A 22,222-nucleotide genomic window follows, 5' to 3' on the forward strand; every position below is an offset into this window, starting at 1 on the left:
AGTTTTTAAAATTTTTAGATTTTAAGAAAAAAAATATATAATTTTTCTTCTCCTATAATTTCTAAATGGATAAAAATCTTAAAGAACTAATTAAAAGTTGCTTCACATGATACAAATCTTAATTTGATTAAAAGTTGTTTCCGCACAATTTCCTTTAAGGATTATGTATTCAAATCGAAATAAAATTATATTAACCTTAGACAGATCATAATGCAGTGATATGGGGTACTGCAATGGGGTGACAATTTGTGTTCGCGGGTCGGGTTCATGTCGTGTTGAGCCATGAGTATTCAGCTATATAGGTTGACTAGAATTTGACCTGTTTAGTAAACGTGTTAGGAATCCTCAACCCGAACACAACCTATTTATTAAATAGGTCAACCTGACCCGACACGTTCAATTCGTTTAATTAACAAGCCATGTAAAGGTCAATACAAATGACCCATTTAATAATCTATTTGATTAATAGGTCATATCTAACATTTATAATTTTTATCAATTCCTATATATCTAAAATTAAAATACAATTATAACTATAAATAGTATAATAAACATATAAAAAAAAACCATTAATGAAGCAATAATATTAAAATAAATAATAACTTTATAAGCTAAATGGGTCAGCAGGTTCACATGTTAAATACGAACACGACCTGTTTATTAAACCGGTTAGCCGTGTTAACCCGAATATGACCCGAACCCGTTTAGCCTCAACCCATAACCTGTTTATAAATGAGTTAATCGTGTCGGGTTTGCAATTCGTGTCAGATTTTGCCACCACTAGTACTGCTTAGTGCTTATATGCTCAGATGTAACAGGTTCCTGTTGACACCCTATTTTGCAACTCACATTTAACCTTACATGGAGGGTAAAAGGGTAATTTCACCTTAAAAATATGCATCTTTATTCTGGTCACTAGATCATTTATCTCATTTTGCTAAAATGATTTTGATGTTGTAACGATCAAATCGACTGGTCATAAGCCCTAATCGGACTATCAGATTGAAAGTTATTATCAAATCAAGTTCTAATGGCTGAGATGCACTGTCACAAATTGAGTCTGACTATGTGTGATTATGAACAATTGATTTCAATTGGTTATAAGTATAATCAATTTGAGAACGATGATGTGTCATAATTTGATTGGTTAGGACTACATTTTATAGTAGAGTTGCATACTCCTAATTAACTAGATAGTTAAACATTAATTATTCAATAAGTAATTTGTACAATTATCTTTTAATTAGGGCAAATTTGGAACCAATTAAATCTGAAATGGGAGTGATTTGAGTCATTTAATGTTAATTGCGAGTTAATTTGGGACCTATTAATGTTAATTATGCTAAAATCATTTTCTAACAAATGATCTCTGCTTATCATTTCATTAATATATCTCAGAATATTTTAAATTTGTGAATGAAGTTATTTTTCCCAGAAACTAAACATCCGGGGTTTCAATTTGAGCACAAGAATGAGACAATTTCGATCAGAATTGAGTCAAATAAGATTATTCGAAGTTGGCTCTACAGGCTATTACAGCAGTTACGGGAAAACCGAATTTTGACTTGCTCCTCACTCCCACCAATCTTTCCATTTAATGCACCAGATTTCTCCCAAGGTTAAAATGAGGTCTAGGTTCATGATTCTTTGTCAACCCTCATTAAATGACATTTCATTCATATTTCCTCCACCATTACTATATAAACCCCCCCTCTCCTTCATTCCAAAGAGATAAAAAAAACCCCTCTCTCTTCTCTTTTCTTGAATTCTAATGAAATTGAGTAGTCTTGTTATATCTTGGTCTTCTTGACACTCAAGGTATTGAGTAAGACTCATTCTCCCTCTCCTAGCTCTTCTTTTCCTCCACTCTTAGGACCTCTATCAAGAGTCCTTTCCTTCACCATATGGATCTTACATGAAGGTATAATCCCCTTCCCTAACTGTTTGTTTATATTGCCATGATGAAAATTTAAGATTAAAGCATGATAATTTCCTTGAATATGTTTGAATATTTTTAATTGTTCTTATGTGTTCTTCACATGTTCTTGATTGTTCATCACATATTCATGCATATTACTAGATTTAATTTTAAATCCACATCAAAAATATGAAAAACATGTTTGTTTAATAATTCTTTCAAATCCTTGAATCTAGGTTATCACCATCCACACACATTCACTAGAATTTATTTTTCAATTCAAATGCAATACTTAATAAATTGAATTAGGGTTTATCACATGCATACACATTAAATTCAACATGTAAATTGATTGACATATTGGATGATATGATATGAATGTTGGCCACCATAATCTAGAAGACCGATTTCACCGGGTAAGATGGGTGTCTAACACCTTCCCACCTTGTAACATAGCCTCCGAGCTTAGATCAAGGGTTAGTAGATCAAATGCTTATCTATATAATTTTCAATTTTTAGATTGTAACTAGGAAATAAAGCCATGTACTCAGGGGCGTAGCCAGGAATTTTTACATGGGAGGGCCGATTCGAACCATGAAGGTTGAAATCGACGACGATGAGTATCATCATTGTATGGATAGTTTATATTTTTAGGTTGATATGGACCTTCTTTGAGATAAGCTCGTCGGATTTCATCTTGTTTGTTGATAGGGAATTCACATATTTGTTTACGTGATCCTGGATCATGATCTTCTCTTCAAATTGAATTCTTGAACATTTGGAGGGGTCAGGGTGTTCATGAAGTATCAACATTTGTTTCTACAGCCACAGGTGTCCTAATTTCTGAATTGCTAACATCTTTTTTCTTAAAGAATGCATCAATTGTTTTTCATTTGCTCATAATTCTTTTAGCTTTAAGAATATGACTCAAAAATTAACTTGAAATGAAGTTTAAAAAATAAAATTTTAATTAGAAATTTTTACTTAGTTATATGGATGTTATTCATACTCAAGAAAAAAAAAATTTCCACTATAATTTAAACATACAATCCATTTTTAATACAACTTTAATTAATAATAACCCCTCAAACAAAAACAAAAATTAAACACACAAGTATTGATACACAACATAAACCAAACAATTTAACAACACCCACGGCCACATCTACAGCCACATGATATCTAACTAATCAAAAATAGGTAATAAATTAAAACAATTTTACCTTAAAAACTTTGTCTTCACAAAGTGCAAAGATGGGTCACTCGTGTGGCAATACCTACTGCCTCTGCCTGACTGCCTCCAACTTTAGATCTTCCCTTCAAGACCCATCACAAACAATCTCCCCATGCCTTCAATCATGTATTTCTCTAAAAATCTATGAAAATATAAAGTGCATGTGAATATTTAGGTGTAGATAGTTGAGAAAATAAAAAAAAGACACTAAAAAGAGATGAATGTCTAATGCTTAAGAAAGAGAAGAAAACTCACCAGTCACCAAGTTTCAAAACTAAAGCTGATGAAGAAAGAAAAAATTGGTCAGGATTTTTTTTTTTTTATTTTTTTTTTCGGACTGTGAGTACAGAGGACGGGAGTTTTGGGGGCTGGTAGGTAGGCAACGGTACCAGTGCAAATGAAAGTGTATCAAAGAAGACAAAACAAAAGAATAAGAAGTAAAGAAAGGGATTTCGTGGGTTAGTGGGTGGATTTTTGAGCTGAAGAGAAAGTGAAGTTTTGTTTTTAGTGTTTGGACTTAAGCGGGCCAGCTTGTTTTATTTGGAGTACATAAGGTGATAAGGCCTAAAACTAAAGCTGGGTTTGGGAGAATATTTGAGTTGGGCTTGGGAGAATAGTTGAGAATTGGGCATGAGGGGGCCCAATTTTTTTTTTTCTACCTACTCTAATGGAATTTTTTTTTTTTTTTTTTTTTTTGCAGGGGCCGAGGCCCCCCACAAGCCACTATGTGGCTCCGTCCCTGGCTGTACTCTTCCCATACTGCTGGTCCCCAAACAAAGTCACCTTCTTTGTAGTCTGGATGTCTGGAATCCAAAACCTTAGCCACTCCATGCCCAGATAATGCCTGCATGTTTGCACCAATTCATAATCGCTAGCTCAAAACTCAAAACTTATTACCAATCAATTTGCATTAATAGTCATATCTACATCATAATAAAAAATGATCAATATATAGAGAGAGAGAGAGAGAGTCACAAAACAATTCACAAAAAATAATTCACAATTGTCGATGAGTCAAATTGTGATAGGCCCAAGTAAGAACGAATTAAAATTTACTAATTCAACTGTTGTAAAAATTGTTGTGTGTATTACTGTATATGTGTACACGAAAATAGAGGCTTACTGAGCCAGGGGTATAGGAAGTGAAGATCGAATCTTCAACTCTATTCATGTGAATCCGCATAACAGGATCGCATGATAAGTATAGGTTCTTCAACAGAACTGCCTTTGATCCATTTGGGATCTCCAATTTGATAGTACTAGTTTTCATGTACATGTCTGATTCTTTGGGAGGACTGGTGACATAGTCCCTCAATATCAGCTGCTTGTTGCTCACTTCCTTTCCAACACTAGCAGCCATTGCCTCTATATCTCTATGTGTTTGTGTTTCGATATTTTTTTTTTCTCTAAAATGGTTGTGTAATGGTGGTGAAAGACTGAAATTTGTGAACAGAAGTCCTATTTGTAGTACACATATTCTTAATGTTTTATTCTGTATGAGTGCGTTTTTTAATTAAAACTAAGGGTACGTTTGGTACACTGAATGTGGATTACAATAAGAATGGTAATCTTTATTACCGGGAATAAAATGTGTTGTAATGGAATAACTAAACCTATTCATTAGTTTAGTTGTGAGTTGTAACATTAGAATAAAATTTATGATCTATTTTAGGAAATATCTCATTCATACAATTATATTTCCTAGAAAATAATATATTTTAAATTTTAGAGAGATGAGTTATTTTTTGATGATTTTTTATTTCCATGATTGTTAGGTGGATATAGAAAGTTTATTTATTTGGAAATATATTAATGTTAGAAGTTATTACATCTACTAAAGAATAGCTATTACACCCCTTTTAGAGAGGAATATTTATTCCTTATTTTAAAGAATGACTATTCATAAGGAATGACTATTCCCTGTAATAAAAACATAACCAAACTATTGAATAGCTAAACCTATTCATTAGTTTGGTTGTGAGTTGTAACATTAGAATAAAACTTATGATCTATTTTAGGAAATATCTCATTCATACAATTATATTTCCTAGAAAATAATATATTTTAAATTTTAGAGAGATGAGTTATTTTTTGATGATTTTTTATTTCCATAATTGTTAGGTGGATATAGAAAGCTTATTTATTTGAAAATATATTAATGTTAGAAGTTATTACATCTACTAAGGAATAACTATTACACCCATTTTAGAGAGGAATAGTTATTCCTTATTTTAAAGAATAACTATTCATAAGGAATGACTATTCCCTGTAATAAAAACATAACCAAACTATTGAATAACTAAACCTATTCATTAGTTTGGTTGTGAATTGTAACATTAGAATAAAACTTATGATCTATTTTAGGAAATATCTCATTCATACAATTATATTTCCTAGAAAATAATATATTTTAAATTTTAGAGAGATGAGTTATTTTTTGATGATTTTTTATTTTCATAATTGTTAGGTAGATATAGAAAGTTTATTTATTTGGAAATATATTAATGTTAGAAGTTATTACATCCACTAAGGAATAGCTATTACACTCCTTTTAGAAAGAAATAGTTATTCCTTATTTTAAAGAATAGCTATTCATAAGGAATGACTATTCCCTGTAATAAAAATATAACCAAACTATTGAATAACTAAACCTATTCATTAGTTTGGTTGTGAGTTGTGACATTAGAATAAAACTTATGATCTATTTTAGGAAATATCTCATTCATACAATTATATTTCCTAGAAAATAATATATTTTAAATTTTAGAGAGATGAGTTATTTTTTGATGATTTTTTATTTCCATAATTGTTAGGTGGATATAGAAAGTTTATTTATTTGGAAATATATTAATGTTAGAAGTTATTACATCCACTAAGGAATAACTATTACACTCCTTTTAGAAAGGAATAGTTATTCCTTATTTTAAAGAATAGTTATTCATAAGGAATGACTATTTCCTGTAATAAAAACATAACCAAACTATTGAATAGCTAAACCATAGGAATATTTATTACATTATAGTACCTATTACAGTCTACCAAACGTGCCATAAATGTTTATGTTATTGTGTCACATAAGTCATTGCCTCATTGGTGGTTTGAAAGAAAAAATATATATGAAAAACGTCATTGATGATGGTTGGCGCTATACTTTTTGAAGCAGAAAATGTCATTGTATTTAGTTAACCAATCATATTTCTTTATATAACATGACTAGGTAAATAAATAAAGGGAAATGTTAACCAAAGTCTTTAGAGTATTAGTTTAGAAACTATTTTTAGTAACATTTTATTGAGAGAATAATAAAATAATAAATGTTGTTAATAGCTTTTTTATATTTTTCCATGAAAGTAATGTCAAAACTTTTCGATTATAGTTTATTAATGATTTCCATAAGAGCATCCGTTAACATGACCCATAAATAAATTATTATAATATATTAAATGTTATGGGTTCCAATAATAGTAATATGTTAGTAGGATTGGAGTATATTAAATACCAATATTCTTAAGGTATTTGTTATTTTAAAAAAGTTTTGAATCATGATTTGGACAAGTGGCGCAAAATTAGATAACAATTAGAATTTATAGTGAATTCTAATTGTGTTTCGACTTTAATATAATATATATATTATACAACTAACACAAAATTTGGCATATGCGTTAATAATGTAGATAACATGCAATCCAATATAGGTATTCAAAATATTAATTTAATAAAAAGTTATTACATATATAACATTAGTTAAAGTTAGATGAGTTGTAACATGATTATGACTCAATTAAAAAAAATTATCCATATGACTACTAACATGATAAAGACTTAATTAAAAAAATTATCCAAATGACTACCATTTTTTTTATAGTAAAGTTAGATGAGTTGTAACATGATTATGACTCAATTAAAAAAAAATTATCCAAATGACTATCATTTTTTTTAATAAACAGTAATACTTATTAGAACGCACACAAAAATAGTAATACTAGTGTTTCAAACCGGGTTTATAATAAATTACATAACCAGAGTACTATTTTTAATTGTGTTTTTTCCTTCTCAAATTTGGGCATGGAAGCTATTCCTACTAGTATAGAGTTTGAGAAATAGTAGGGTGATGAAAATAGAGAAATTCTAATAATAACTTTGTAGTTTAACTAGTTCACACCTCTAATTATTTCTGATAAATACATCCATGCTTTAAATCCCCATACCTTAGGAAAATGTATTTGATATCAAATGATATTATGTTACCGGTATCAAAATCTAATAAGTATGAAACAAAATATTTTTTTCTTAAGCCCTAACCATGGAATCATGAAAATAAAAACCCACATATGAAAATGAGTCTCAAATTTATTGGAGGGAGTATTAAACATTGTTGACTTTGATCTTCTGGATATACTCAATAATTGCCTGAAGATTACATATATGATGAGGTAAGATCTGGCGGTAGCGGCACTGGCGGCTGTACCAATCGTTTTTTCGTCTAAGTTGCTTGAAACAATCAATATTCAAAACAATGTTGTTATTGAAAATATCTTGGTCGGCAAGGAGCTAATGAGCTAATGGCGCCTGTATCATTTCCTGGTATTGGTCGGCAAAAAGATAATGAGCTAATGGCGTTTTCGTAAATGTCTTGTTATTGAAAATGTTATCTGATCCTTATCAGACTATCAGTAAGATAATGAGCTTCTTTTCAAAAAAAAGACAATGATCATTTTTTTTTTTAGGGTGTTTAGAATACTGCCTCTACTAACTATCCCCTTCCCTTTAACCCAGAGGTACCATTAGACCATTTTGAGTGGTTATCGATAATCAGCTAAAGTTAACTAGTGTGCAACCTCGCTACTTAACATTGAATAAATCTTCCTTATTGGTTTGATAGAATAATAAATAAATAAAAATAAAGTGTACAATCCTCTCCTCCATATACACGAGTAATTCTTAGGTACTTCTGAAACATGAAAAATGGTACTCCCTCAGTATGGAGGATGGTGCTCCCTCCTCTCACCAAGGACAGACCCAGGTGGGGGTCCGAGTCCCCCCTGGATCCAAATTTTTTTTTTTTTAAAGTTATTATATATTTTATTTTGTAGTTGGACTCTCTTACAAAACCTTAAAAACTCCCATTCTCCTCAATAAGCCTAGTTAATGTCATCAAAATAGCAACTATCAAACCTAAAAACTTAACAAAAACAATAAAAACATTCACAATGGTGATTGTATTTTACCCAAAAAAAAAAAAAAAAACAATTTTACCACCAAAGAATCCAAAAATCATATGTTATTGGAGAAGCCAAAGTTAAATTTTTTGCAACTACAGTAAACTGGTATAAATACCAGTTGACTGTAGCAAGTTATTAAAAATAAAATACAATGTTTTATTAAGATTATATCTCTTCCTTCAATTAAAAAACTCAAATTCTAACTCTTCTTTTATTATTTTAATGAGTTGTTTATATTATTTTTAATGAAGTAATAAAATAAAATAGAATATTTGATATTGGTTGTTGTAAAGTGAGGTGATAAAATAGATAAAGTAGATTTTTATGGTACTAAAAGCTAAAATGTTTAGCAATACCATTGTGAATGCTCTAACTTCAACCAAATAAATAAAAAATAAAAAATTTCTAGTCAACACTTGAATTCGCGTGGATCATGTCTAGACAAATAGAAGCAAGACGGCGAGCAATGACACAAAAAGTACGTCGCGGCAGAAAAATATGGGTACGTATATTTCCAGACAAACCTGTTACAGTAAGACCCGCGGAAATTAAAAATATATATTTTGTTTTTTGTTTTTTTCTTTGTTGGTAAATGATTGCATCTTAATGTATTTAGAAACAACAATTTTGAGCATTTATAATTTTTTAATACTATATGAACACCGATTTTGAGTTTTTTTTTTCTTTATACTTCGGCTCCCACTAGCTTAAAATCCTAGGTTTGTCTCTACCTCACATTTACGGTAGGGTTCACTATGAATGTGAGAGAAGGGGAGCATCATTTCTCTATGCTCTAGGAGTACCTAAGAATTCCCTCCCCCCCCCCCCCCCCCCCTTCTCTCACACACACACACACACACACATATCCTTACTTAATTTTCAATACTCACAGAAAGTCTATTTAGTAAGCCTAACACCGTAGTGCTCAATGCATGGACACTAATCACAAACCTAACTGGAAAAAAAAAAAAAAAAGTAGTGGATCACTCAATGAAATAGATAAGAAAAGCAGATGAAAAGAATTCAAGTTTTAAGCTATTTCTTAAATAAAATGAAAAAAAAAAAAACACTAAAATTTATTAATAACTCACCAGGAACCAACCCCACTTCTCTTAAAATATCACCATACACCCTTGGTGCAATGGTTACTCCACAAGTTTAAGTGCTTGTGAGGTGTGGGGGGTAAGGGCTGGGGTTCAAGTCTTTAGGAGGGAACTTCACATATATATACATTTAGATTAGGTTAGAGTAGAATTTCAATCTTGTATAAAAAAAATTATATGCAACAACGATGGCTCCATAACTGTAATCGCTAGGTGATTTCTAGTTCCCCCAAGGTCGACACCATATAATTCGAGGCTAAGGCAATAAATATAAGTGGGGTCTTTAATATTTAAATATCAATTAAACAAATTTAATTCATACTAATCAAATGAAGGTTAATTTAAATGAATTAATTTGTGAGCTTTATATGCATAAATTTGTAATATTTTTAGCATTATTCTACAATTTTGTGCCTTTATATAAAGGAGTAAAGCCATTAAAATTTTCATTTAAAAAAAAAAAAAAAACCATTAAAAAATGTGGGCTTTGGGTCAAGGCCTTGAACTGGCGCATCCCTTCTCTTATTGTGTTCCTAGAATCTCTATTCACTGCGTACAATTCTATCATCCCGCTTTGACACGAAAGCACTTGGAAAATTTTGTTTTACAATCAAACCGTCAATTTTGAACAATTTAATGCTATTTGGAGAGTCTCGTACAAAAAGAACATTTTTTTTTTTTGATTCATCGTACAAAAAGAACATTATGCATAGAAGAACTTCACATCAAATATTCTTATTAAACTATATATGATTGTCACTATATCCATGTTTCTTTCTTGATGAATAGTAGTCAAATTTGTAGCTCATTACAAACCTGATAACGATCACTATCTTGCCTATAATAAATTGTTTCTCTCTTTTATTATTTACAGTGCAACAGGCTCAGGGGCGGCTTGATATATTTGGGGGCCTAAGGCGAAAATTGATTATTTTGTTTTAAATGCAAAATTACTACTAATTAACATGAACTACATAGAATTTTTCTTTTTATAGAAATTTTATAAACAGAAAATACTTGACAAAATTTTTCATACTTATTGATGTGGCAGATTGTAGTGGTAAGTAAAAGAGTGGGGTTAGTGATAGACTTAGATGAAAACTAGTAAAAGTTTGCTAACTCACCTCTTATTATTATTCTAATTTTTTTTAAGAAGTGCAATATTCATAATATTTTTTTACAACAAATCCTAGATTTTAAGTTGTTTTTTGTTTTCTTTTTGAAAATATCACTATAATTATTTTTTTGCCATTAATAACAAGTTGTAACAACCTACTACTTAGCATTAGTTGTAAAAGTGTTATGAAAAATATTGTAAACGTTACATTTTTCTCTCTTTTTTATTTGTTTCTCATATGGGAAAAAAAATTATTTTATTTATTAATTATAAATAACCCTATTGGTTAAAATTTGGGGGCCTTTTTTTTACTTGGGGCCTTAGGCGATTGCATCTTTTGCTCACCTATTCAGCCGGCCCTGAACAGGCTATAAAAAAAAAAGAGAGGGAAAGGTTTTAGCAATGGCAGGTGATGGTGAATAAGTGAGAAACAAACAAGTGCTAGCTAGAGACTACATAGATGGAAATCCCAATGAAACAGACATGTACTTTAGCACAAGTAGCATAAGCTTGAAGGTGCCAGAGGGTTCAAAAGAAGTGTTGGTGAAGAACCTTTACTTGTCCTGTGATCAGCCAAACTTTACGCCGACTATGAGGGTGAAGAGGGATAGTAGGTCTCATCGGTCGGCTTGAGAGGACGCCCGTAGGTGAGTACTTGGTCGTAGCCTCCACCATACGGCGTCGGATCGTACTCGTCGAAATCGTCCACGTCAGCATCTGCACCGCGCGTGTTATACGACATCGTTTCAGCCTTTCAGGGGAGTTGTCTTGTTTTGAGATCTGATCTGATCTGATGAGAGAAATGAAGAGGGCATGTGGGGACTAGGATGGGTTTTTATTAGTTTGACTTGCCGACAAATACGGCGTCGTTTGGGAATGTAATAAGAAAAATTACTCAAATTAGGACCCCATTTGGTTGACTTGTGGACACGTGGGGAACTAGTAACGGTTGAAAGTGAAAGTATAAAAGTGAATGTGATGGGTGTGGGCCTCATACAGTTGAAACTTTGGGATGCCTTATCTAAAATCATTAAGTAGTGGGCCACGCGTTTGATTTTTGCTAGATTTTTATTTTATTATTGATATCAAAAATAAAAAAGATGAAATTAATTGGGCTTAAAGTTTGGCTGATGACACATTCCAATGTAAGTTGAAGAATTCGACCCTAGATTTAACCTCATAGATTGAACCGAGAAGAATGCCATTAGATCATATGACCAATGGCCTAGAACCAAGCAGTATTACAATTAATTTGTTTGATTCAATGCTAAAACAACCGGGAGGATATTGCTTATGACATCACAAATCTTTGGCTTATGCCCTGTTGTTTCACTCTCCTCTACTTGGCAAATGATAAGAATACGTTGTGTTGATTATCGCCCTTTGGATGAGAGGTAGAAGTGGATAGTAGTCTAGTAGAGGAGACTAAAATAGAGTTAGTAAAAAATTAGACTAATTTCTGATCACTTTATTCTACTTTCCTTTATTACCCCTTCATCCAAACTGGCCCTAAATATAAGTTAAAGGAATTCGACCCTAGATTTAAGCTCAATGATTGAAGGGAGAAGAATACCAATCGATCATATGGCTATTGGCCAATAAGCAAGCAGTATTAATTTTTTAATACAATTGTAAATGAATTCCAATTCAAAAGTTGTAAAATTACATGCACACGTGTGCATATAATAGCATTTATTAAGGACAGTGTAATTTCTCTTTATTTTCATCGTATACATATAAGATACATAATTATTCTTTTAGCCCATAGGCACCAGCCGCAACCCAATAAACTAACCTAATCTCTTGGCCTCAAAAAAAGCCTTCCATAAGAATGGTAATCTGACACAATAGTACATACTACATTCATACAATGTATGACTGAATCATTCATGAGCAACTACAACTACTTGTTTTCCAAAGTTGCGACCACTAAAAAGTCCAACAAGGGCTGCTGGACCACTCTCAAGGCCTTCAACTATGTCTTCCACATACACCATCTTCTTTTCTCTAATGTAAGGCAGAACAAGGTCTAAGAACTTGGGGTATAGGTGATAATAATTGCGATGTGTATATCCTTTCATTTGGATCCACTTGAATCCAATATGCAACAAATTTTTGATACCTTCAGGCTCATCAAGATTGTATTGTGAGATCATTCCGCACACAGCAATGCGACCATGGTGTCTCATGTTCAGGAGCACAGCATCAAGCATTTTGCCCCCAACATGCTCAAAGTAAACATCAATGCCTTCAGGGAAATACCTGGAGGTGACAAACAAATTAACTAAGTCAGTGATGCGTGTTTTCAGTGCTTGAAATATGAGTCCACCTAGTCTCTTAACATAATCATAACCTACCAAGCTCAAATATTATTGCTTAGGTTGCATTTGGATTAGTAGTGCTAATCATGAGGAAATTAACTAAAGAGGTGCTATCTCTTGGGGGAATTGGGAGTAATGAATGTTGAATGACATGGTCAATTTTTTTTTTTCACATTTTGATGAATGGAGCTCAACTGGGAAAATCCTCTGCAAAATTTTGTTGCATGTTACTTACCTTTTCAAAGCTGCATTCAAGTCCTGCTCTTCTTTGTAATTAAAAGCTTCATCGAACCCAAGCTGATTCTTCAATAGATCAACCTGATTCAGAAGAAAAAGTAAGTGTTCATTTGAGGGATAGCCCCTTCAATTCGCAAAGTAACAAAAAGGAAAGACAGAATCAATAAATGAAAATAGAAACAGAATTATTGTAACATATAGTATATAAAAAGAAACTATATGTTATATGGCACATTTCAAATAGCAACCATAGTGTGCTATACCTTTTCTTTACTACCAGCACTTCCAACCACATAACAACCCTCCAACTTTGCGATTTGTCCAATAAGCTGACCAACTGCACCAGAAGCTGCTGAAACAAATACATATTCTCCTTTCTTAGGAGTTCCAACCTCATAGAAACCAGCATACGAGGTCATGCCAGGCATACCTATAAATAGAGAAAAAAAAAAATCCTCATATTTAGATAGAGCATTGGATTTAATTATAAAGTGAATTGACATGACCGAGAAAAAATAATGAAAAAGAGTAAAGCAACATGGGAATGGCTCACCCCAAATTTGGTTAATGTTTAATTTTTTTTTTTTTTTTTTCTACTATTGCAATTTCCCAAGTGCGACTAAACCACCTCTGACCCACAAATTTTAACATTATAAAATTAATTTATACTACTTAAATTAAGTTTATGCTTCAAAATTTTAATAACTATACAGATTTCAACTTGATTTTCTGAAGTTTACAGTAAAATTGGAGAAACTCAGAAAAGTATTACTAAGGAGCCTCATCTCTGAAATAAAGATTCTCTCAAGCCATAAAGCTAGAGCAATTAACAATACATGATGTATATGGGCAAGCATATTAGTATAAGTGTACCAAAATCAATTTATTCCAAATCTTACATCAATTTTAGCTTCATTAACAATAAACCTTACCGAGAATTCCAGTATAATAAGAAAGAGGTACGTCAGTATGCTGGATTTTAATGAGAGTATCAGTTGTTTTAGTGATTAGACTGTACTCTTCCCATCCTGTGATCCCCCAAACCAAGTCCCCTGCCTTAAATTCTGGATGTTCGGAATCCAACACTTTTGCTACACCGTACCCGAAAATTGCCTGCATATATATATGTTTTCATTAAAATTAGAAAACAAATTACAAGCTCACTATCACATGCATACAGCATAGTATGAAACAAGTTCTACAATTAGTACAAAATTTAGTATTAAGTGTTTACAAACATGATAATGGATTCGTCATACTTCAACAACATATTACAGAGCAAGGGTAAAGTAAAAGTTATAATATTCCTAGCAAGTGTAACTAAAAAAACCAAACTAAACGACAATTCTTGAGATTGACTTACGGAGCCAGGGGTGTAGTAAAGATATCCGTTGGGACCTTCAGCTTTCCTCATAAAGAATTGCATGAGAGGATCGCAGGACAAATAGAGGTTCTTCACCAAAACTGCATTTGAACCTTCCGGAACCTTTAACTTAATGGTTCCAGTGGTCAGGTACATGTCTGATTCTTTAGGAGAACCAATGACATAGTCTCTGAATATCACCTGTTTGTTGCTCACTTCATCTCCAACTCTCACCATTGCTACTCTCTCTCTCTCTATCCTCTTCAAGAATTTAATGTAAAACTTTTTGTCTCAATAATCTTATGTGTAATGGTTCTTCTCTACGGACCACAAAGTTCTATTTATAGAGCACATTTGGAAGGGAGAAATGAAATAATTTCCAAATTGAGTTCCATACTTCACGGCTGACGTGTCAGTGGTGCAAAGCAAATATATATATAGTATTCACAGCTGCACGTAATTGCTTACGCTATAATTGCTCTAAACTACGAATAGTAAACAAAATCAACACTTGTACACCATGGACTTGAAGTTCTTCACTACTACAAATTTACGTCATTTACAAATAGATATGTTGTAACGTTAAAATATAGATTATGGGTCCGTTTTGAAATGTGTGAGTCATATTATTTGATAAGGAGTGGCTGCAAGAGTTGCACTAGTTTGAATCTTTCATCTTCTGTCCCGAATGGCCGCCGGCGGCCGCGGGGGGGGGGGGGGGGGGGTGGTCAAAACTCACTTTAAAGAATGAAAAAGACGTCCAATGCTACATTTTTGTGGCACATAAGGTACATGATGGGCCCAGCTTGCATTTGTTTTTTTTATTTATTTATTTTTTCTTTCAGGAATTGGTAAGAAAAATTTTAGGTTAAAATGCAAAACCTATTGTCTATGTTTTACCAAAATTCATTTTAGTAATTTAATTTTGCTTTTTTTTCATTTTAGTCTTCTAACTTTCAAGTTTATTCAACTAAGCCTTTTTTATTAACTTTCGTTAAATGTTATTGTTATTTTTTCATTTTTTTAAAATTTTTCTTCAAAAATTTTGATTAAAAAAAATTCAATTAATGATTGAAAAATATTTTTAGATTTTTTTTTTCAAAAAAATTTAACAAATGTTGACGAAAAGACCTTATTTGAATAAATTTGAAATTTAGAAGAATGAAATGAACAAAAACAAAGTTAAGGGCCTATTTGGTTTTAAAAAGTGGTGTATTTACTTTTCATTTTTTTTATTTGAATATAAAAAAAAAAAAAAAACTAATTTTGACATTTGTTAGTGTTTGGTAAGTTTAGACAAAATAAAACTACCTTATGTGGGATCATTGGTATTTGAGAATCGCTGGAGGTAATGTGCAAAACAGCAATGTAAAAAAATTGTATATAGTTAGTTAGGTAACGTTTGAAACAATAAAGGAAAGTAGCATCTCGAGTTTTAGAAACTCGAGATCCATATTAGTAAAAGGCCACATGGATCTCGAGTCTTTAAGACTTGAGTTTTATGCGAAAAAAATTTCACCTATAGTGGCGTTTTTAAGCCTTTCAGTGACGTTTTAAATCCATATAGCGGCGTTTTCCTGAAAATTTTTTTTTCTTAAGTACAGATTTATGGAGTCCTATAGTAGCGTTTTTAACCCCTATAGTGACGTTTTATAGACCTATAGCGGCGTTTTTATTCAATTTATGGAAATCGAGTCTTCAAAACTCGATTTTCAGCTTAATTTTTTCCCACTTTAAACTAATCCACTTACAAATCGAGACTTAAAAACTCGATTTTTATCTTGGAACTCGAGTTTTAAAGACTCGAGATGCTAGTTTTCAAAATTATTTTGAAATGTGACAATTAACTAAATTTTTTAATATTTATTGTTATTTAGAAAAAAAATTCGAATCGCTGGACTAAGTATGAGACAAAAAGACCAAAAAACCTCACACTGCTATGTACTATACACATACTTAGGGGTAATAAAGTAATTACAGTCCTATTAGTTAAACTATTCACTTGTCAAATCACGTCCAATCACCCTGTTAACAAAGTCCTATATATATATATATTTATTTATTTATATATTGGTTGAATGAATATTGGTTTCATTTTCAAGTTGAAAGGAGTAATGTGATCATATGAGGACGTTAATAGTCCCTCATCATCTTTAGTCTCTTATTCACTTGCGAGTAACAGCTCAACCATTAAGTCAACTTGCACATGATGCTCTAATAATATTTCAAAAGAGATAATTTCATTTATTTTATAGATATCAATTTTCAAGAACTTAATATTTCAAAAGAAAACGAAATTTTAATTACTGCATATCCTATAAAGATTCGAGGGTAATTTCTTTTAGCTTGTATATACAAAAAGTGAATCTATTGTGGTCCATATAGATATTTTTAGGAACTTTTCTAGAATCCACGATGTAACGAAATAAAGAATAAAAAAAAATCTTTATCCATGTATTGGAAAATCATTGAGTAATTCCACTCTCATCATATATAGTGTAGTCCAACATGAAACCACAAAGAAATAACTAACTTCTACTTGAATCAAAGAAATGGACCGAATTGGACCAAATGGACTGAAATAGACCAAATAAACTGAAGTGGACCGAATGAACCGAAGTGGATCTAAGTAAACCGAAGTGGACCAAATTTGACTGAACTGGACCGAAATTTATCCAAGTAGACCGAACTGGACCGAATAGACCAATATGGACTGAACTGGATTGAAGTGGACTAAATTGGACCGAGGTTGATCGAATGGACTGAATTGAATTAAACTGGACCGAAATAGACAGAATTAAATTAGGCTGGACCGAATAGATCGAAATAGACCAAATGAACTTAAGTAGACCGAAATTAATCAAAGTGGACTAAATTGGACTGAATGGACCTAGGTGGACTAAATTGGAACGAACTAGATTGAAGTGGACTGAACTGGACCGCAGTTGACCAAATGGACCGAATTGGATTGAACTGGACCGAAATAGACCGAATTAAATTATACTGGATCGAATTGTACAGAACTGGACCAAAGTTGACCAAATGGACTGAAAAAAGACCGAATTGGACCAAAGTGAACTGAAATCCTGTTGTGATGTGGCTTAATTGGAGCATAGCAACAATAAATATTATATTTATTGTTTTAGCTTTTAAATATTAGTATATAGATATATAGATTAGGCAATGGCCTGTGGCCCTTAAATGGAAAAAAAAAAAAAAATCCTATTAACCAATAAAATATATTATATCTATCTTACTCTAGCTAAAAAAATAATAACAATTATTTCTATTTTCAAATTATTTGAAAATATCACTGGAAATATCTTACTGGATAGTGCATCTATGATTCAAAACCATCTTCTAGTATTGTGCTATTAATGTCCATGTTAACTTTGTTTTTTTGGTGGGTTTCATTGGTGGAATGGGTTTCTTTTTTTTTTGAGTAAAGGTGGAATGGGTTTCTGGCTTAGGAGTTTTGGTCGCTATTGCCTATTCATGTTTTGGTCTTTGTATACTGTATAGATTGTATTTCTTGTTCCAATACCAATAAAATATTTGATTCATAAAAATTAAATAAATAAATAAATAAAAATCAATGTATTGCTTAAATTGGACATTGAGAAGTATGTAATTTTAGTAGACCTTCCACCTATCTGCAACAAATTTGTAGCCTTGGTCTACACTCTTGATTTCTTGCAGCAAGATATTTTACCATACTGTAGCTCTTATCTGCACATTTCGACTTTCTAAGAGGTTCATCAGTTTTGTGTTATCAAGTTAACATATACTAACTCAGAGAGAGAGAGAGAGAGAGAGAGAGAGACCACTATTCTAAGTTCTTGGATGCTTGAATATGTAATTGAGACTCATCAAGTTGTTAAAAGGAATTGTTTTAACTTAAATGAATTACTTCAAGAATGAACTATTATTTTATTTTATTTGTATCATTTTTTTTTTCATTTATCATAAAATATGATATTGAATATTGATTGTTTTAATCTTGTTTTAATGTAGCGCAAATGGATGACAACTTAGTTGCAAGTGAGACTCATAAACTTGTTCCAATGAATTACTTTGACTTAAATGAACTACCTTAAGAAGGTACTATTATTTTTTTATTTTGTTTGTAATTCATATTTCATTTAACATATAATATGATATTGATTTTTTTTTTAATTCTTGTTTTAATATGGCAGAAATTGATGACGATTTAATTGCAAATGAGATTCATGGAAGTGTTTCAAGAAATTGTGTTGAGTTAAATGAGTTTCCAAATGATGGAAAAAATAATAACACATATTTGAGTTAAATGAGTTTCCAAATGATGGAAAAAATAATAACACATATGGAGGGGAAATAATTGATTGGAATGAATGTCCAATAGATGAGACGGGGGTTATTGAAGAATATGAGGATATAAATTCAATAGAAAATGAATTTGAGCCTTTTGTTGGTCAATGTTTTCTTAGTGAAGAAGAAGCTTTCGTTTTCTATAAAAATTATGCAAATCAAAATGGTTTTACAATTCGAAAAGGTCGTTTGCAGAAAAAAAAAATGGAGAAATAGGAAGACGTAATTCTTTTGTCATTGGGAACGTAGACAACCACTAAAAATGGTGGATCCATCTAAGGAGCAACGAAATAGGAAATCTTTAAAATGTGGATGCAAAACTCATCTAACTATTTTATTGTGAAAGTCAATAGACATTTTTCCGAAAGAATGGCGCGCCACTATTTTTGTTGTAGATCACAATCATGAATTGTTGTCCCTTTCGAGTGTACGATTTCTTCCGGCCAATCAAGTTATCACTGAAGATGATAAAAATTGCATTCTCTTATTCAAAGAAGCTGGACTTTCAGTTAGAAAAATAATACGTGTCATGGAACCTAAGAAAAATGTGAAACTTGGACATCTTCCATTTTTTCAATGGGATATTTGTAATCTTTATGTGAAAATGAGAAAGATGCATGCTGTGAATGATGCTGTGGATCTCTTACAATTTTGTAAAGTTGCTAAAGAAAGGAATTCTAAGTTTCAATATGCATTCACAACTGATGAAGAGAAAAGGTTAGAGCATATTTTTTGGTCGCACCCTCATAGTTTTGATTGGTACAAAAAATATAGAGATGTGATTGTTTTTTATACTACTTACAATGTAAATGCTTATGATATGCCTTTTAGCATTTTTGTTGGTGTCAATAATCATGGAAAGCCGATTCTCTTAGGTTGTGCACTGATTTTCGAAATGAAACAACTTGTGCTTTTCGATGGCTAATGAAGGTACTCTATTTATCTTATAAATTTGTACAACTATTTTTCCATTTTATTTAATTAGCGTTTTGTTTCTTGGGTGAAAATGGTTTGTTTGTGTTGGAATTCTTGGTGTTATTTTCTGCTTGTTTTGCGTGGAATTGAAAATGGAATTTTGGGTTTTGTATAAACTATTAGATGAGTGAGAATTGAGATTCTTCTTTCTATTTGTATGTGAAAGAAGCAAAATCAATTAGAAATTTATGAGCAAATGGGGATAAATACTGTTTGTTGTTTCAATAAAAGCTTACTTATTTATATTATAATAAAAAAAGAGCTAATGGGGGTAGTTGTGTTTTTAATTGCTGCATGGGGTGGAGTTCACTTCAGTCAAGATGCAATTTTTCTTGTTTATATTATTGTATTGGTTCCCCTTGTTCAAGAAAGTTGCAATTTATTGGGCTAATTTTTGTGCTGAAAAGTCTGAATCCCATGATTAGTAGCTAACATTAATACATATCATTTGAAATGTTTACATATTCTAATAATTTTTTTTATTAGCAGAATTTTGCATGTTTAATGAAGAAACAACCCAAGACAATTTTGATAGATCAAGATCCATGGATTACGGAGGCAATATCAAAAGAATTACCATTCACAAAACATGCCTTTTGTATATGGCATATTACTGCTAAGTTTAGTGATTGGTTTACATCTATTCTTTGTAATCGATATTCAAATTGGTGCATAGAGTTCTACAAGTTAGACTCATTTGAAGAATTTAAGGGTCAATGGACTCAAGTTATGGAAAAGTATGACATGCTTACTAACAAGCATGTAATTGGTTTATATCAAATTAAGCACTTTTGGGTACCATGTTACCTTCAAGGACATTTTTTTGGTGGAATGACAACAACTAGAAGATCGGAAAGTATAAATGCCTTTATTAAACAGTTTGTTAGTTCTCACATAAACTTGATGCAACTTATTAAACAAGTCAATACTTACCATTGATTTCTTTTGTTGTATAATTTGTTTTGTTTGTTAATATTTGTAGTCTTTATATGTCAAATAAAAGTTTTTAATTTATTTTATTATTTACAATCTTAGGTTGATCTTGCCATTGAAGATATTGAGCAAACAGAATCATATGATACAATGTTAGAGACATTTAGAGGTTCTTCTTTAAGAACATTGTCACCATTAGAAGAAGTCCAAGCACACAAGGTTTTGACACCTTATGCTTTCAAAATTTTTCAAAAGGAGGTTGAGAGAGCAACACAATATTCAGTTTATCAAGAAAACCGTATTGAATTTGTCGTCACATTCTTAGTCTATTCCTTTACAAAGATTGTTACCATATTCCACCATTGTATTTACCATCTTGTTGGTGTTGTGAAGTCTCATTAAGTGAAAAAGATTTGCTAGTGTTGAATGATGAAAATTTAGTAGGCAAGGAAAATGTAGTTGATGCCAATGTTAATGGTGTGATTGATGGAGATTGTTTCATTAATTGTCCTCCATTATCAAAAACAAAAGACCATCCAAAGCAAAAACGAATGAAAGGCGGAAGAGAATTAGGAAAGCAAAAGAAGACTTGTGGGCTTTGCGAGCATGTTGGTCATAACATCTCTACGTGTTTGGAGAAAGAGACTTGTACTTCCTCAAATGGTGCAAAAAAAAGGAAAACGTGTACTTCAAGTGAAATGTGATTGAATCCAATATTTTGTTTAAAATGTTAGGTAGAAGCTCTTGAACTTGTATTTTTGAATTGGGATTGAATCCAATATTTTGTTATTTTTGACAATCTTATGCCATTGTTTCTTCTCCCACTATGACTATATTATGCCATTGTTAATTGATGCTTCTGTTGTCTTTTTTATTTTATTTTTATTTCTTTTTTGGGTGTTATATTTTCATTTTGAGAATATTATGGCATTGTACTTAGAGATAAAAAACACGTTTTTTCAATTTTGGATTCAAGGGTATTTTGGTCAGGTTGTAAAATGATTTGACTTTCTCCACCTAAATTGACACACATTTAATACATATATAGCTTTTTCTATATTCCTAAAAAAATGAATAGTTTATTTTAAATTTTATCACATGGGTGCTGTATAGCACCGGTTAATAGCACCCACACTATAATATAATCCACTCACTCTTCACGTTCTCTCGCCCTCCTCTGGCAATATAACTGAACTCTCTCTCTCTCTCCATAAAATAGTGAAAAATCCTTTGTGATATTGACTTAGAAACAAAACCAGAATGACTCAACAAAACCGTCATCTATGATTCTATGTGCAAAACAATACCACTCAAGCTCTCCTTTTTTATATATATAGATTATAGAAGTGGCCCTCAAAAAATAGAATAAAATAAACTCTAGAGAGTAAACATCATGTATAACTTGAAATTAATGAAAAACTAACAAACTTTTACTATAAAATGGACCTC

General features: G+C 31.6%; 2 protein-coding genes across 6 annotated transcripts in view; one reads left to right on the forward strand and one right to left on the reverse strand.

Moving 5' to 3' along the window:
* Positions 1-22,222, forward strand: part of LOC126702341 (2-alkenal reductase (NADP(+)-dependent)-like) — a 141,443-nt gene that overhangs the window by 6,623 nt on the left and 112,598 nt on the right. The window lies entirely within an intron of this gene.
* On the reverse strand, positions 12,249-14,837 carry LOC126702344 (2-alkenal reductase (NADP(+)-dependent)-like). Its single transcript, XM_050401036.1, has 5 exons — positions 14,516-14,837; positions 14,085-14,265; positions 13,416-13,582; positions 13,151-13,233; positions 12,249-12,856 (listed from the first exon to the last, which is right to left on the reverse strand). Exons 1-5 carry the CDS (start codon positions 14,750-14,752, stop codon positions 12,478-12,480), a joined length of 1,047 nt encoding a protein of 348 aa, XP_050256993.1. The 5' UTR covers positions 14,753-14,837; the 3' UTR covers positions 12,249-12,477.

Source organism: Quercus robur, chromosome 10 (genome assembly GCF_932294415.1).
Source record: "Quercus robur chromosome 10, dhQueRobu3.1, whole genome shotgun sequence".
Taxonomy (NCBI): Eukaryota; Viridiplantae; Streptophyta; class Magnoliopsida; order Fagales; family Fagaceae; genus Quercus; species Quercus robur.